Here is an 18,041-nt window from a genome sequence, read left to right as displayed (position 1 = left end):
AAGCAAACAAAACAACAAACATGAAAGCCCAGCCCAGGCCTCTGAGAAATGAATAGGACAAGATGAATGGATGCCATTGTCTATCATGATCTGCCAGGCCTTGAACCAGCAGTTAATAACGCTGAGCGGGGTTGAGGAGAGGATGGAACAATGAGCAGTTTCTACATGCAGAACAGCACTGCTTTTCTGAAGCATCAGTGCCCTGCGCTCCACAGAATAGCCTCAGAAAAGTGGTTTTATCCATTTTCCTCACTGCATTAATTAGGAATCCCTGGAATAAGCCCAAGTTGCCTTGACCTCCACCACTCTTTGAGCACCAGGCAGTTATCCTGCACCAGTGCCACCACTCTCCAGGTCCTAGCTGTCACCCCACTGCATTAGGGCCCAGTGCCCATGGCCCCATAGCCTGGCTCACATCTGAGGTTCTCCTCTGGGCAGTGCCATTTTATCCCAGCTCCATTCCTCACATGAAATGAGGAAATCACAGCGTTTTCCTTGGAGAGGAGATGCAGCCTGGAAGGAGCGTGCAATCTCCACGTAAACCCAAATTAGAGCCTGCAAGGCTGCCAAAAGCTGCCCGGCCTTTGCATTCCTTCTTGTGGTCATGCAGACCTCACCACATACTCAATGTCCCTATTTTCTTTACCATTTCATTTAGTGCTGCATTTGCCCCATCCACCTTCATCTCCTGATGTCACTGCCTTACCAAGAGCTGATCGCACCATTCCAAGTTTCCTCTCTCCCTCCAAATCAAATAATCCACTAACAACAGAGCTAAAGGGCTGACTTTTCCCCTACAGAAGTTATTTCTCAATGACATATGTGTGAACCAGAAGGGATAGTTTAAAAACAGATTCCCCCTCATTACAAGCTGTGGCACAGCGCAGCGCTGCTCTTTTGTGTCTTCCCCCTCCGCGCGGAGCGATGCCGGTTCCTGGCTCCGGTTTCACGTTGATTTATTTCCCTTTCATCTATGGAAAATGAGGAACGAGATCAGCTTCTGCTGGCTGCGCCGCCCACACCGAGCGTGTTGGAAGGGGGACTCTCACAGTGGAAAATATGCAGTGAAGTGAAGCTCTTGGCTGAAGTTGCACAGTTGCAAAGTCGCTGCTGGAGCTGCGCTCAGCCAAAGGGGAGGCAGTTGCTCAGTTTTTGCTCAGCCCTGTGTAAACAGGGTCCTAGCATCTGCCTGGGAGGTGCTGGTCCCAAGGAGTCAGGAAGATCTGGGTTTTGCTCCCACCGTGGCTACAATGGAGGTGGGGGATGCAACAGGAAAGTGATGGTCTAGGGAAGGTGAAGTCTCAAGAGACTCAAGGAGGCCTGGTACAGAAAAGGAGGTGGGGGCAAGAAGGAAATCCAGTGCAAGGTCTCCACCAAGCATCCAGCCATAGCCACCTATGATGGCCAAACAACAGACAGCATTTCACAGCTCCATCAGACAATTCACACCACCCCTACAAGGGCAGCAGGAGCAGCCAGGGAGGCCCCACATTGCTGCTCTGTGGATTCCCCTTCCTCGCTCCCTAAACACTTCCCAAACCCGAGTGTGAAGCCCCAGGTGAGCCCTCAGACAGCTCCAAAGCTCCTTTTGGAAAGCCTCAGCCCCCAGTCTGGGCTCACTTCCATCACTAAAGAGTGGCTCTTTGCTTCCAGCAGCACTTCAGGGCTTCCTGCTCCCACCCCGCAACAGCTGGAGCTCTTCTGAGCACCCAGGTACCTAAAAGCACCCCAGCCCCTTGCTTTCACTCCATAGTTCTCTTCCCTCATAGCCGAATGCTGCTGCAAGCTGAGCTGCCCTCTCCTCAGCCCCATGGACAGGCTTCCCCCAACCCCCAACTGCTACAGCCCCAAGATCCACCCTGAGGTTTTGTCCTCAGCCCATCACACCAAGGTGGCTCAGGATCAAGGGGTTTGTGTGCACAGAGGCTTTTAATCATGACTTGGAATGTTGTCTGCCCCAGGAGGTAAATACAGAATCCAGGTTTTATGGATTAAAGGGAATGGGGGGAAAATGGACCTGGCTGCCAAAGCTATCTCAGGATATAAGCGGGATTACGCGCTCCGCCGGGGGATTTCTGCTGACACATTCACCGTTCAATTTAACACCAAATTTTGGTTGGGAAAGAATTTTCCTGCCTTTGGCCGGCGACAATCACCAAACCCTGGAGCGAGACGTGCGGGGACCACCCCAGCAGGGAGCCTTCCTGTAGGTTCCTATGGCTGTTCCCACCAGCGCTGCACATTTGGCCAGCGCTGCTCAGGAAGGAGCTGACATTTGGGCATAACACCTCTTGTCCATACATTCTCCCCCCTCCAGGAAGCTGGACCGCCTCCTTTGTCAATGCTCACACACTCTCACCTCCATGCTCCAAAGTATTTGTGCACTTATATTCCAAAGCTGCACAGTTGGCTCTTGGATCCCTGCAAGAGAACCTCTGTGCAGCATCTCCCACCTCAAACTCAGCATTCAGACTCATGTTTAACACAGCCCCCTATGTAGCTCCCATAACCAAGCTAACTGGGCCCTTTCCTCCCCAGGAAGGGAGTCGGGTCTGTACATCCTATGGCCTGAGGAGCAGATCTGAAGTTCAGCCCAGGAATGTGGTTACCTGAACAGAAACCCTTCCGGAGCAGGAACGGACGCAGTGTGAGCAGCATGGGCAGTAGCTCAGCATCACAGCCCAGGCTCTGGAATGCTGCGCAGCAAAGCGGGAAGAGGATAAATACAATTTGCAGATAAATCTGCTTCTGCCGGGCATCAAAGCCTCAGGAAACCCTCGCTGCGTCTGCAGACATTCCAGAGCAGAGAACACTGCACAAAAGTAATATTCACCGTGAATTCTCTCATCTCCCCACACATTTCGCTTCAGTGGCCAAAGCACTGTTTGTTCAAGCAGACTTGACCTCCTGAACCACAGCCAGTATGTGGCTACGTGTGGAGAACAATGAGCCCACGGTTAGAGACTTTTTTCCGTGTTCTTGGAGGGAACAGCAAACACACACACCCCAATACACAGACCCCATCCAATACTCTGCACAACTCATTAGGAATACCCTCTTCCAGCTCCCATCCCCAGGGTGATGTATTTATGTGCACACATACATCGGATCCCGCTCGGCTCTGTCAAAGCACGGAGTACACCTGCACGCTGGGGATGTCTGGAGCGGGCCAGGATTTTCCTCTGGGCTTTGGCAAGCAGCCCAGACTGCCTCCAAAATACAGTGAAATAAAAGGGCAAGGCCTCCCCATGTGCAGGGAACATGTGTTTCATTTGTTCAGGCCTAAGCGACGAGGGAATGGGCTGAACACAAAGTCAGCTGGGAGGCTGCTAAGTCAGGATGGTCTCTTCTATGCTGGCTTCACTCTGTCCTCGCTGCAACAAGAGGCTGCGTGCATAAAACCCTCGCTTCGAGAGAGGACAGACTTGAAGCCATGTCCTGTACAAGCAGGACAAAAGCAATAAAGACCTACACTCCAAGGAAGCAAGGACACAAGCCCACCTCACTGCAGTGCTCACCATCCTCTTCCTCTCCCCCGAGTTTGGCTCAGCCAAGCCTGTACTTCCTACAGCAGCTTGCTGTAACAATGCAGATCAATCAATGTTTTGGGCACAGACAGGATTGCTGTTCTAGCCACAGATTTCTGTTCCAGAAATCCACTCCAATGCAATTAAGGCTGATCCGTGTGTCACGTCCCACATGGAACAGTCCCAAATTAGCAGGGAAGGGGAAACATGCACTGATTTGGGCCAGTGGCACACTACTGCTCACTGCTCTCAATAACCCCTTTCCCATACTGCATAGTGATGCTGCCAGTAAAGTTCAGCTGGAAACTTCTCCCCAGCACCATGAGTATTTGGCTTTCCCTCATGCTCAAGCTGAGGACAATCATCTTTCCCTAACGTGTCCCTTTGGTCTGCTCTTCAGGGCCTTCCCAACATGCTCAGGGTCCCCTTGCACCGCCCTTACTGCTCCTGAAGCCCCGTCCTGCTGCCTGCAGACACCCATGTCCACAGCGTTGTGTCCCGGGAGAGGAGCAGGTTTCCAGCATTACATCAGCCTGTCTGGACTCAGCTCTCAGCCTCCTGCACCTCAGAGTTTCCATGCAAGAAACCAAGCCCCCCCCCTTCCCACTGTTCAAGGGGGGAAGCAAACTACCAACAAAGCCATCAGCTGCGAGAGTAATGACACCAGAGCTAGGAGCATCCATCATGTGTAACGAGCCTGCCTGGGTTGCTGCCTGCCAGCATTGAACTGCAAAGCTCTGCCAGGTGAGTGTCAGGAACAACCAGACAAAACTCTATCCCTCAAAGCCCGTAATTCCTGTGGTGATGGAAATGGTTTTGAGGGATAAGCTTTGCCTTCCAGAGACCGCTCCATTTTCCTTGTTAGCAGTTTTACCTGATTACCCCGCTCTGCAGGAGGTATCCCACAGCAGGGAAAGTTGTGCAACGGCCCGCCTGTCCTCTCCATGCTGTGGCCCAGGACAGCAGGGATGGAAAGCTCTGAAGGTATCACTTAGCATCCCTCCCCACTGGCAGCTCCCACCCAGCATCTTTGCCTGTATCCTCTAAATGGGAAAAGCTCATTCAAACCAATTATCCTGCAGGAGTCTCCCAAAGCAAGGCAACCATCAGGCCCCAAACTGCCTGTTCGAGTCATGGCACATCCCTGCTCTTGTGACCACGGGCAGAGAAGCCAGTACTTCCTCAACCAGCCATTCAGAGGGTTAATCCTGAATTTTGGTGGCTGCTCAGTGCCCCATATCCTCAGCATTCACCCTGCTTTGCTGACAGAATCATGAGGAGGGATCCCTCAACAAGAAATTGCTCTGGGTTGGATGCCTTTTCCCACCTGAAGCATTGATTAAAAAGCCCTTATAATGACACTGAAAGGGCTGATGTTTAACTTGGCCATATTAGAAGGTAAATGATGCACTGCCTGACCTAAACATCAATATAAGCTCTTTCTGGTCTGTTGGAACAGGAAAGCACATCGCCCCGCACACTGTACACCATCAGAGGCCTGAAGGCATTTGATAGCAGCAAACTGCAATAATTATCCACACATGCCAATGCAGAGTTTCTTTTCCAGTTTATGAAATGGAATTTATCACTGAACCAAAAAAAAACCCTAAAATCAGAATAGTTAGAGACTATTGAATATGGGTATTTTGTAATCATGACTAATAAGGCTACATCATTACAGGCAACCCTGACCCAGCCACAGCGCTTGACTGCAGTCCAGATGGCTCAACTGCCAATTACCCAGCAAACCTAAATGCAAACCAAGACTCTGAGCACAGTGTCTGCAAACCATCCACCCGATGCTCGAACCCAGGCTCCCACTTGCCTTGCTGGCACCTGACAGCTCGAGGGCAGATGAAACAGCATCAGTTCAGGCTGGAAACGACAGCACCTGAAGCACAGATAAACTTTTACAAGCTGGTTTGCAGTCCTCAGTCTGGATGTGGTCCTGCCCCTCCCTCGGTACAGACACTGCTAAAACCAGACCATGTCCCTGGGCACCTGTGTAAGATGATGCCGTGTGCAAGGCTTTGCCAGCTGAAGCTGAATATCACGTTTGGGTTTTGATTAGATTGACTGCACTGCTTGGACTTTGGCACAAAACCCGCACAATTAATTGCAAACCCATCCAGAGTTATAATCTTCAGTAATTGGAGACATTTTCTAGGCAGCATTGCTCTTCTGGAAGAGCCTCGTTCTGTGATTTAATCCATATGTCTCCAATGCACCATTTTGCTTAAGAGAATCCCTTTGAAAAAACAAAAGCAGAAGAAATGACGAGAAAACCAGCAACTAAATGGAGAATTACTGGGAGACTGGGGAAAGCTGCAGACATCTTCAATAACGAGCCCTGACGCTGGCTCAGAACATTTGATTTTCCATCACCTCACACTATGGTATATGCTGGTGGTGTAAAACATCCACTCTTTGCACTCCCTTAAAGTCTCCACAGCGAAAGAGGTGAAATCAGATTTGGCAGGGCCAAGAGGGCCAGCAGCCAGCCCTGAACTGGCTCCTTCCAGCAGGCTGCGAGGCAGGAAGAACACAGAGCATGCATCTGCAGCGCATCTCGATGGAGACATTCACGTTAGCAAAGAGCCTTAATCATAAAGGAGTGCCTTCTGAAGGATAACAAAAGCTTGATAAGCAGGAGCTCTGCCTGCTCCTCCAAACAGGAACAGCAGAGAGCTGTGCCAAGGCAAGCTAGGGGCTGGATGGCAATGAGACAGGGATTCAGCCCTGAGGCTCTTGCAGCACATTTGCCCTCATGAGCTGAGTTACTACCAATCTGTCTTCCCCCAGAGCCCGCTGCGCTGGCAGCATCACTATCACTGCCCTGCAGTAGATAGAGGCTGTTTGACATGGTAACAGCAAACCTGCAAAAGGAAGCTCCTAAATTTCTCCATCCTTAAACACTAAAACAATAGTGTTAAGATGCACACATACATATAGGAACCTGTTTTAATTCGTCCACCTTTTGCTAAGGCAAAAAAGATCCAATATTTTAACCTCAGAGAAAAACAACACAGAGAAGCTTTAATAAGAGCACTTTCCAGAGCTGGAACTGCTACAGCCAAGAGCATGGGAAGGGAGGGAGGAACCCCTGATGATGGTGAAATGAAATCTGGGACTATCAACCCCAGTGATAATTGGTTTTTAAGTGTAAACAAGGCAGAAGATGAAAAGAGAGTTGGCATTTCAACCTGAGAGCAACACAGCACCTGAACAGCCCCAATGTCTCTGCTGAGAGCACTGTAGCATCTATTCTGCTTTGTCTTGCTGCGCTTTGAAACACTGAGCAGCCCTAAGAGCACCTCTGGCACCTTGCCTGGGCTTTCTGGCTCACCTCAGCACAAATCTCTTTCCCTTCAGACCGATGTCTTGATTTCACCAGTGGTCTTCAGGCACACAAAGGAGGAGAGAAAAAGAAAAGCACCATCCTTTCAGCACCGTCCAGATCCCAGCAGCGCAGCGCATCTCAGCCCGGGATGAGCTCTGGCATGAGCTGACAGCAAACCCTGTCAGCCCCTCGTGTTCCACTGCATTGACAGAGCCGTGTCTGCAGGTGTCCTCATCCCCTTCATTCTGTACCTCCTTTGGCAGGATCAGAGGAACACTCCTGGTTTTACAGTACCCCCCAGACCCCACTGTGGTACCCAGGTGGACAAAGGAGACCAGAGGAGCCAACAGTAAAAGACATAAACCTTAAAAAGCAATACAGACATGCACTGAGCTTTTCCACTTATGGGAAAACCAACTTCACCTACCCCAGCCACTACTGCAAACCAGTGTTATTTCCAGAGGGCCAAAACACCAGGTTCCTTGTGGAACACTCATGCAAAATCTTACACAGATGCACCAAAACCCATTGACATCAGATGCACCCACTTCTTACCAGGGTATTGTCATCAGTTTTGCAAACGCCAGTTTGCAAACCACCACGTTAATGGTGCCCACACCACCACGTTAATGATGCCAGCCGGGTGCTGTGCAGTGCTTTTAGCAGCACAGCAGCCTCACACAGCAGTCTCTTCCTAACAGATCAGGAAACAAAATGGGATATTGTAGAGCAGCAGGGCAGAGCTGAGCCATGCACTACTGCAGAATCCCAACTTCTTCCTATGGGATTACAGGAGATGCTTCAGAACACCATGGCAAAGGGGTTAAGTTCACCTAATCCAGCCCCAGGACAGTAACTCTGACCTGCCCCAGACACTGTGCAGCACTTCCCATGCACAGAGCTCTTCCAGCTGCGCGTTACGTGACTCCTGCTCGCTGCCGTAAACCAGGCACGGCTGGGACCGAAGCGCAGCTCCAGCGACCTTCCTGAGCCAGGGCCTGAACTCTGCCTCAACCCACATCTGCTAAAGCAGCACAACAGCCTCAGCGCAGGGCCAGCCGAGCTGCTGCTCCATCAGCCCACCACGGCAAGGGGCAGGCTGTGAAAGCCCACCCAGGGGAGGTGCTGTCTGCCTGGATGCTCAGATGGATAAAGCTGCACACTGTTATGGCTAAACACAAACTGCACCAGGCTTTGGGTACGGGGTCTGAGAGAGACGGGATCGGAGCCAGACTGCTTGCCCTGAGAGAAGGAGGAGGGCACAGGGAGGTAAGTGCTGCCCCCTGAACCCAGCAACAAGTTTAGTGTGAGGTGTCCCTGCCTATGGCAAGGGGGTCGGAACTTGATGATCTTAAGGTCCTTTCTAACCCTAACTATTCTGATTCTATGAAGTTACACATGGAGCAGAAGCGCCCCGGCATGAGCATCTTCCAAGGATGCTCTCAAATTAAAGCACCAAATAGCCCGCAGCCAGGTTTGATGGTACAATGTGCAGCAGTAACAGCCAAGTAAACCCTGAATAGGGCAAAGCTTTGGCCTGACAAGGGCTCAGCTCACTCAGCTCTTGCCCCAGCACAGGCTCCCAGGGATCCATCAGTCCAAGCAAAGGCTGATGGGGCAGCCCCGGGATGAACACGCTGCTGCCAGAGGAGGACTCACACTTCAGTTTGTTCTCCCCACAAGAACTGGTGGGATCCTGCACAGAAAAGTGATGCCTGCAGGATATCAGAGGCCTGGAGCGGGCAGCTCCTGCAGGGCATCACTGCTGAGTGGGGTGACATCACCAGGATGCTTGGAAGATCTCCCTGGGTTTCAGGCAGAGGATGCTTTGCTTTCTGGACAAGCGATTTTCCCAAACTTCATCCTCCCTGTTCCCACACCACCAGACCATGCTAGGCCATGGTTTAAAAAACAAGCCCACCCAAAGAACAGTTAAAGCCCCTAAAACCAAGATCATTCACATCTGACTTCCTCCTGTGCTGCTGTAGCTGCAGGAGTGCTGCTCGCTGCAGCCTGCAAGCAGAGAGAGTGTTTCTCCTGCACCACAGCTGTTTCTTTCCTCTTTCACTCTGGCTGCAGAGAGCCCTTTGCCGTCTCACAACAGCATCCCCTCAGTCAGAGCTTGAAGCCACCGCCACTTCCCAACCCCGGTGCGAGAGCCTGTCCTGACGTTTGTAACCCTGTGTTTTGAACAGCAGCTCAGCACAAAACCCCACTGGTGCAGCCTGGCCTCCAGGCTGGGACCCTCTCAAACCTCTGCACTCATACAGAGACCCACAGAGCCCCAGCCGACTGCTTGGTAATGGAAGGAAGTCCTGGAGAAACATTCGGGAACTCCTCTCACCTTCCCCAAGGGGCTCCTGCTGCAGCAGAGGATGAATGAGGAAGTCCCCATCTGGGTGCTCAATGGGCAAACACAGCAGAGCTGCTCCTCCTGCAGCCCCAGCTGCACCTGGAGCTTGTGGAGTTGCAGCTTCCAACCCAACGTGTGTTTTGGGGTGTTACTGGATTTCAGTCCTGGCCACGAGGAGATGAATGCCCACAACTTACAACTCTTGCTGATCCACGCAGCCCAGCCCAGCGATGCCTTCCACCCCGCTCCCAGCAAACCAGGCCATGCTAATCTGCAGCAAAAGGGACAAACGGAGAACTAGCCAAATCCCTGGGTGCAGAAAGCCCTGGGGAGCATCACGTTAGCTGAGGTTTGCAGAGCAGTTGCCACCAGCACAAGCAGCAGCCTCATTTCATCATTCTGCACTCAGGCCAGAAATTATCAGCTTTCCAGGAATACATCACTGGACAGTGAACACCCATTTCCCATTGTTCTGAGCATGGTTTTCCCTACACAGTTTCTGCTTAGGCTTGCAGAAAGAAAGGAGGGACCAAAGGAAATTAAGTTGCTGAGTTATGAAGGAAATTAGGTTATAGTCCACTGCCTTCATGGGACCTATTCATTACACCCAGTTTAAAGCTGCTGGTGTCTTGATTAGTGTGTGGATGCACTGAAAACCCTTTTTGTCTGGCGAGAGTGACAAAAGAAGAAAGGACAGACCCCAGGACTAGAGAGGGAGGTTATACACATGCTGTGTAGTATCAGAACATTTGCTTTAGGACACAGAAAACACTTGGTAATTGCCCACTTCTCAGTGGCCAGCCCCATGGGAAGGGCTGTTGGGTGCTGGAAGAGCGCTGACTCCCATCACTGTGCATTCCGTGGGCTGGCAGAGGAATCAGCAACCCAAAATCCAGGTAAGCTCTAAAACCCACCTGGGAACATCCCAGACCTCAGGGGCACTCCACTTAAAACACAGCATCCCACACAACCACTGATGGTTTTGGCCAAAGGTCCAACCTCTGCAACAGACACTCCACTGCCCATTAAACCCAGCTCTTACTTCCCATTTTAATCTTTAACCTTCCCAGGGAATATCTGTTAATTTAATATAATTTAGAGCTTCAGCTCTGACTCTGTAACTGGATTTCTGGCAGCAACCTTTAGTCCACGCGTTCTTGCTCTGTTTACAGCAGACCAGCTCCCAGATGTTGGTAATGTTAAACAGACTGGAACTTTCCTCCTGAGTGACAGCAAAATGCAGACAAGAGCTGGCTTGGCTTCAGCTCCAATTATCCAGTGCTAGGAGATGCGCCCCATCCCTTTGCTGGGTTGGGGAGGCCCAGGAGATACAGCTCTTCCTCCACATAAATGCAATAAAACTAAGGAGATAGAGATCAATAGGTCTTAGTTTACACTCCAATGCACTGGCACTGATTTCAGGGAAGAAATCCTAGCTTGCAAGACAGATCAGAGACAAGATTCTCATACACATGAAAGGCTCCCAAGTGCAGCAGAGCACTGAAGTCCAGATTGCTGGTGAAATGCATATATTAAACTAGTTGCTGAACTATGGGAAGAACTTCTGCCATATGTGCCTTGGCTATAAATAATCCCCTATCTCTTTGCTTAAATGAGAGGAGCTCATGGTTAACATTCTGCCCATCACGATGCTGGTTTGATTTTTGAAGGCAGTTGCTGTGTGGGAGGTGACAGGGCTGCCAGGCAAGCTGGTGAGGAGACCCCTCATGTCATGGTGCAAGAAACCAAGAACCAATGGACAATGCATGTGAAAGAGCAAATCCCTCCAGCCCCGCAGTGAACTGTGACTTGCAAAGGAGCTGCTTTCCCCAGCCTCCATTTACTGCCCCTGCAACTCCACCTAAATCCTAACAGGGATGAAGGAAAACTTTCCCATGCTAAATGAGCTGAAGAGCTACAGAGACACAAAATCCCAGTGCAGGGGCTAGCGTGAGCCCCAGCAAGAGCATGAAGAGCAGAGGCGCTCACTCCAGCTGGACATCTGGCCCACTGTTTGCATCATTACTACAGAAAGAACTTCCCTAGTTGGAACAAAAGCTTACAAAGATATAAAAGACATACAACAGTGCTCCACTGCGCAAAACCACAATACAAGGTCCAAAACTGAGCTGCAAATACCCCATCAACCAGAGACCAGCTCATCGCCTCTGTGGAACATCTCCAGAGCTGTCCATTGGCATGACTTACCTCAAAGACTTCCTCATCCAATATCCTTGTTCCAAATACAATGATGCCATTGACGTCAATGATGGGATGGTCACTTCTGTCCAAGAACTTGGTTATCTTCTTTTTACAGTCCAAAATCAAGGTGACATTTTTCTTCTGCACACTGATAGCTACTCGGTGCCACCTAGAAGAACAGCCCCCAGAGGTGTTAAGCAGGGCCCTGGGCTTTCAAGAGCAAGCTAACAATTGTATAACAACAAAGCTTTCACGAGCTGGGGGTCTGCAAATCTTCATGCCAGCCACCATCTGCAACCCCATGAAAACCATCCTGGGGAGAGCCTGAAGACTTCACTGGAAATAGAGGCTGACTGACAGATGATGCCATTCACTTCTCATCCCTCCAGAACAGGTAGGAGCACCCCAGTTCTGGCTTCACAAAGAAGCAGCGGGGAAAAACCCACCAATAACTCCCTGGCTATTCCCCTTTTCCACCCTCCTCACATCCTGCAAGACTCAGTCGGATTTTCCAAGATAAACCGATTTCTTCAGGCTCTTTGCAACAGAAGTCACTGTTCCTGCCCCCATAAGTGCCAGACTATGTGCAATGAGTGGTGTTTCTCACCTTATGGGTGCAGTATTGATTCAGCAAAGGGCAAAGCTCAAGATTAGGACACTTGGCAGTAGTCAAAGGTGCATATATACATTTAAACATACATGCCTCCCAGTGTACACAACGTTCAGCATGCTGGTATTCATATAAACAACGTACTTTTTCCTTTGTGCACAAAGTTTCACTTACTTGCCATCTGCTAGGTTAATGCCTCTAAAGAGAGGATAGTCTTCTGGGCCTGGCTTTCCTGTATGGTCTTCATACAGGAATACAGGAGATCTACCCAACTCCACACCAATTTGCTGGATCCCTTGCTCATTGTAAATTGAGATCAAGAAGGACTGACCTCCTTTCTTCGCTTTTACAGTGGTTAGAATGGAGAAGTCCTCTGGGAATGGGGAAGCTGGAGTGGAAAAGCAAAGAGGTTAGGCAGGTTTCTTTGAAGATTAAACCCTACAGAAGCAGCCCTGTTGCCTAATAACCCCTGGGGACACTTCTGGTTTATCTTTCCAGATGTGTGCAGATCAGCAGCCCAAAAAACATAGGGCAGCATCTTAGTTGCCAGGTGAAGATTAGGCTTTCCCCCCAAAGCCTGTTGGGATAAAGGACTGGGATGGGCTGCACCCCAAAGTAAACTGCACCAGCAAACCAGTGTAGAGCAGAGTCCCCAAGGGCTACCTGCTCTAATGGCACATTAAAAAGCCAAGCACAGAATTAAGCATCTCTGAGCATCATTCATTTATGATCAGAAAGCCATTTTCCAGCCCTTGTTGCAATCTGTCACAGAGCCAAAAGCCACCCTATGTTTGAACTTGCAAGCGAAGGATGGCAAGGGATCTGCTGTTTTGGGATGAGACCATAGTGCCAGGAAACAGGGACTCTAAAACCCCTGCTGGTTTAAATCTGTACTATTCGCACCCAACCCTTCCTTAGCGTGTTCTAGAGCTTTTTAGGAGACAAGGCAAAGACTTTGTTTCACGTATCACAAGGTCCCCAAATTAACTTAAGATGTCAGAGGGACAGAGGAAAGGAAGCAGCCCAGCGCCAGCTCAGCACACACAACACTGAAGGGGGTTATTTAAGGGAGCAGGGAAGTTGCATCAGGTTGTGTCTGCTCCAGATGAGAACGGTGTCTGTGGCTTCGGCTTTCGGGACTGGTGCAGACAGAAATAAACCCGGCATTGAGCAGGGGACACTGATTTGTGTGCATGTTAAAAAGCAGTCAACGTTTCCTAGCCCTTTCTGCACTCAGGAGAGCCACCCTGTCTGATCTCAGGCAATTCCTGTCTGTGCTTCTGCAAGGCTTGGAAGCTTAAAGTACGGAGCAAGCACTGTCGGCACAGAGCAGATGCTCTCCGCAGGAGGAAGGGTCAGTCTCCTGAAACACTGGACAAATGCATGTCAGCTTTCAAGTCACAGATCACACCCTGGGCTGGACACAACTCCCCTGCTTGGGATTTCTCTGCCATTCAGACTGGGAAGACGAGCCCAAACTGAACATCCTGGGTGCACATCCCAAACTGCACATCTTAACACCAGGAGCAGTAAAGGGGATTTCTTGCTCAAATGACCACCAAAGAGGGGACCTACAGGGCATAACCTGCTCAGATGCTGTATTTCAGCAGTGTGAGACTTGCAGGGGATCTTTCCTTTGAGGTCCAGGCTTTCAGGAACAAGGGTTGCATTGTACCCCTGGGTATCTGCTTGAGAAATCTTAAACCCTGGCAGGGTAAAGTGGGGCAGCCGGGCCACAGGCACCATGGGCTGTGCTGGGACCAGCGACGTGTGGCAGCCAGCAGCAAGCAGGGACGGGACCACCACAACCCCTCAGCTCCAAACTGCAGACACACAGCCATGTAAACCACCAGAACTGTCGAGCTCTGTGCCCATAAGCTTCAAATCGATTTCATGCAGCCCTGCAGGCTCTTTTTAGGTAGTACCCCAGGGCTGCATAAGGGATTTTGACCCAGGGAGGGGACCAGGACCATGGGAGCGTTGACCACAGCAAAACCATCAAGTTCAAACACAAGAGCTTAACCTCTCCTCTTCTGCCTGGGACTTGCTTCAGCTTCTATAACCAGTGCTCCAAATGCATCTGCCTGCCTAGCATAGGGAGCGGGAGGCAGGAGCAGGCTCTACTGCATCAAACCCAGCACTGCTACAAACAGCTTATGCAAACAGAGGACACAGAGGGGGAGAGCTGAGGATACCTACAGAGACATGCACTGCTTGCACCAAGTTAATATCCCTCACCTTACTTGAGCAGCCTTTGGAAAGAAGCATAAGGCAGTGTTCTGAATAGAAGACTCACAGCCAGTAATGAAATGCCATGATTATAGCCTGATTTCCCCCTAGGACACAGACCTAGATGTTTGGCAAATGCAGGCATCCTATTATCCTGCCTCCCATAGGAACCACTGAGCTTTATCTCCCTCCTGCTGTACACAAATCCTCCTGTAGAGCTGAATCAAGACCATACGCCTTCCTGGTTCCAATTACAGGCTACAGTTTTGGGCCTTTTATGTAAAATAGTTCATGTCCAAAATGTCATTAGGAAGCCACAATGGTACCTTCAGCCTGGACAAGCTGCCAACTCATTAAAAAAGCTGCTTTTAATTTTTTTTTCATTATTAAGATGTCTCCATGGCGATGCGAGTTTTTCAACCCAAATAACCATAATGGATGAATTATAGCTGACATTACTCTGTACTGCTCTGCTGTCCTGGCAAAACAACAATGGCTTCACTGTCACAGCTAGAAGTGACCCAGGCTATTGAATGATGTATGGAAACACAGCCACACCGGCAGCAATACTAATAAATGCATCATGATAAATATACGAAGCACTAATAAGTACTAATAAATACAGAGTAATAAATACAAGAGGATTTGGGTCAATTGATACAGACAATGGAGACAACCCCTCAACACTGGGGCTGGGATTAAGCCCTTATCTTCATTTCTTCAAACGAGCTCATGCTGAGAGATGCTGCACAACCATCCCATCACTCAAACAGCACTGCTCCAATGGTGGATTTAGCTCAGCATCACTTTCTTACCCAATGGCCAAGTCCTTTCACATTCACCACATGCAACTGCCTGCAAGGCAGTGAAGGGTTAAGGCCCCAGTCCTGCAGATGGAAGCCTGGGAAGAGCTGAGGAGGTCCAGGGTAGGTACAGCCCCTCCATCCCACACAGCTCCTGCACAGCACATCAATGCTGTGTGTTCACTTGAGCACCTTGCACCCCTCGTATGCCCCAATATGCAACACCAGCAGAGCCAGGCTGAGCTGCTGCTATCCCGAGCATCAGGACCAGGAACTAAAGGCTTCTGTACTAGCTCATGTTCTTCAGGACAGGGACGGATAGGACCATCTTAACCCAGACCCTGCAGGTGCAGCCAAGCACAGCCTGAAATAACAAGCCCTGCTGCTGAGCTGGGAAGGAAGAAAAGCTTTAGCTGCTGAATAGCAAAAAGTCAGCAAAAGCAATGAGGCGAGCCAGTTCCCAACACAAACACAAAGCAGATCTGGTGTGGAGATGGTGTCATCCCAGAGCCACTCTTCAGAGGGAAACAGCTCTTCAAGGGTGCCACCAGCTTCTGGCCTTTTCCTTCATCTGAGCAGACTCAGCTTCAGAATGACTTGTTTTCCTCAGAGAGGGCTACTCGAGCCATGATAGAGAGGTTTGAGCTCTTAAACATACACATATGCAGACACCCACAGGAAGCATGGAGAATATGGAGTTTGCTTGAAGAATGCCAATGACATTTTGCTGTTTGCCACTGAAAACTTTGCCTTTCTTGCCTCTGCTTTTGCTGGGAAGCAGAACTTGAGGAGCGAGGACAAAGAGCATCGCAGCAGGAGTTCTCACGCTTGTGAGCTTGTAAAAACAGATCCACTTTTACATGTATCTTGCTTTGCCAGCTGTGGCAGCAGAACGCAAAGCCCATCAAACTGCCATCTTGGAGAAGCACCAGCTTCTAATGAGCACAAACCATCACGTGCAGTGTATGTTTGCCTCGGGTGCTCTATAACCCGCCTGTTAATAGGAAAGCACTAAACCCACATTCCCCTGGTATGCTGCACTGCAATTACTTTATCATCTTTATCTCCTCTCTCATTCAGTTGGTGGTGTGAGCTGAAATCACATCTAGCTATGGAGATGCACTGAGCAAACATCTGTTCATCTGATGGAAAACACTGGGGGTTCTTCACTCTTCCCATTTCCTTAGCAAACAGCAGAGAACACTCAATGACTTTGGAAGCCTCCAGAGAGGGACAAAGCTGCTTCCATCACCCCATGGCTGTCCAGATGATTAAATGACTGTAAAGTTGCTTGATGACACAAGGAAACACCATCCAGATCTTCTCACCCAAGGACGCCAGCAGATGCAGAACCAAGAACTCAATGAGGATATGTAAGTAAGGTGGGACAACAGTAAGAAAATCTCCTGTGATGCTGAGTTCTCTCCTGTTACCCTGCTTCAGCTGTGCACGTTGCCTTGCTCTGTTAACCTCTGTCATAACTGGTGCCATCCGGTCTCCTTAGTACATTAACCAGAGTACTCCATCCTTGTCTTTACTTCCTGGGATCATCACTGTTTGCTAGTGGTGATCAGGCAAGATTTCACAGTGGCTACGACAACTACTGGGAAGCTCTCAAACCCACTACAGTTGTGTATTCCAAACTGGAACCACTTCCTTGAAGCACTTCTGAAGCAGAAGATGCCAGTTAGGCCAAAACTTCAAGCCCTTTCAGGTACATGGAAAGAGAGTACATCAAAGTGGTTAGACATGCACTGGTCAGGTTGAGCTGGTCTTGCCTTGGGACAGATGGATGAATGCAGGGGCCACTGCAGGGCTCCTGAATGAATGTTGATCCCTGGATGAACATTCCACACATCCACAGGCACAATCCTCTGGGACATGAAGGCAGAACCTGGCTGAGGGGTGCAGTTGAGCACATGATGGTATCAGCTATAGTCAGAAAGGAGTGTCCTGCCCAGGGCAGCAACAAAGACAAATCCAGGGTCTGTTCTGCACTTGTGCAGACACTGAAACAGGGCTTTAGGCAAAGCCAAGCAGCCCCTTTGCTAAGGGTTAACCGTGCCATGGAGGGTTACCAGCCCACAGCACAGGCACAGATGCTCTCATCCCATATGCGAGACACAGGGTATGCTCTTGCTCACCACAGGTTAAACATAATTCACCTGCTTACTGTCACAGCAGGATAATAATGAAGTCTGAAAACAACCTTAATGATAACAGATGCAATGAAGGAAATACAGGGCTGGAGGATGCCAGAGCAGCAGCGGTCCAGCCTCAGCATCCTCGGTCAGGCCACTGACAGGCTGGCTCTTAATAGATACAGCATGCTCATTAGAAGGGGTGGCACAGCACATTACCAGGGATCTAGCTAATGCATTTTTATCATTCATTCTCTCACACACACCAAAGGAAGATGTGTGTGTGCATCTGCTTTGCTTAAGTCATCACTGCTTCACACAGCAGTTATATTCAGCATCTTTCTGCCTCACTGCTAAAGCTTCCTCAGCAAAGGCATTTTCCTCAGACCTACAAAGTCCTACTCCCAGCATCCCTGCACTCCCCCATGTAAAACAGGGATGCAGCAGTGGTTCTTGTGGTACCTGTACGGTAGATGCTCAAGACTGAAGCTTCTGGGCAGTGAGCAGTTTGGGTCTATAGTGTGTCTGGTCTTTTTACAAGCACATTTTACCCTGCAGCACTGACTGTCCATTGGGCTGAAAAATTGAACCCCGGTGCATCCTCAGTGACAAATGAAACAGCAGCAGCAGCCCAGGCGCTCTTCAACGGCTTTGGGAACTTCTGCATCTTAGTGGCTTTCCCCAATGAGCCTCCCATTCTTCCAACTTCTTTCCTTGGGACATCTGTTCTCATGGGGCAGTCTGCTTTTTACATGGTGATTATTTATGCTGCGAGAGACACCACAGCCACAGAGTAAGACCCCACTGTGCTTGGCATGCCACAAACACGATGCAGC

At 49.9% G+C, this 18,041-nt stretch overlaps 1 protein-coding gene across 2 annotated transcripts in view; it reads right to left on the bottom strand.

The window, feature by feature from the left end:
- Positions 1 to 18,041, bottom strand: part of COL5A1 (collagen type V alpha 1 chain) — a 131,794-nt gene that overhangs the window by 86,417 nt on the left and 27,336 nt on the right. For both annotated transcript variants that reach the window (XM_061352391.1, XM_061352390.1), the window contains exons 3-4: positions 12,207 to 12,420; positions 11,429 to 11,591 (exon numbers count right to left, since the gene is read on the bottom strand). In XM_061352391.1, coding sequence (XP_061208375.1) covers positions 11,429 to 11,591; positions 12,207 to 12,420 — 377 coding nt within the window. The remainder of the gene's footprint in view (positions 1 to 11,428; positions 11,592 to 12,206; positions 12,421 to 18,041) is intronic.

This window comes from Neopsephotus bourkii, unplaced genomic scaffold (genome assembly GCF_033783945.1).
Source record: "Neopsephotus bourkii isolate Nb327-2 ecotype Australia unplaced genomic scaffold, CSIRO-AGI_Nbou_v1 NB_659, whole genome shotgun sequence".
Classification (NCBI taxonomy): domain Eukaryota; kingdom Metazoa; phylum Chordata; class Aves; order Psittaciformes; family Psittacidae; genus Neopsephotus; species Neopsephotus bourkii.
The sequence above is the reverse complement of the archived record's forward strand: the minus strand, read 5'-3'. Positions and strand labels throughout refer to the sequence as shown.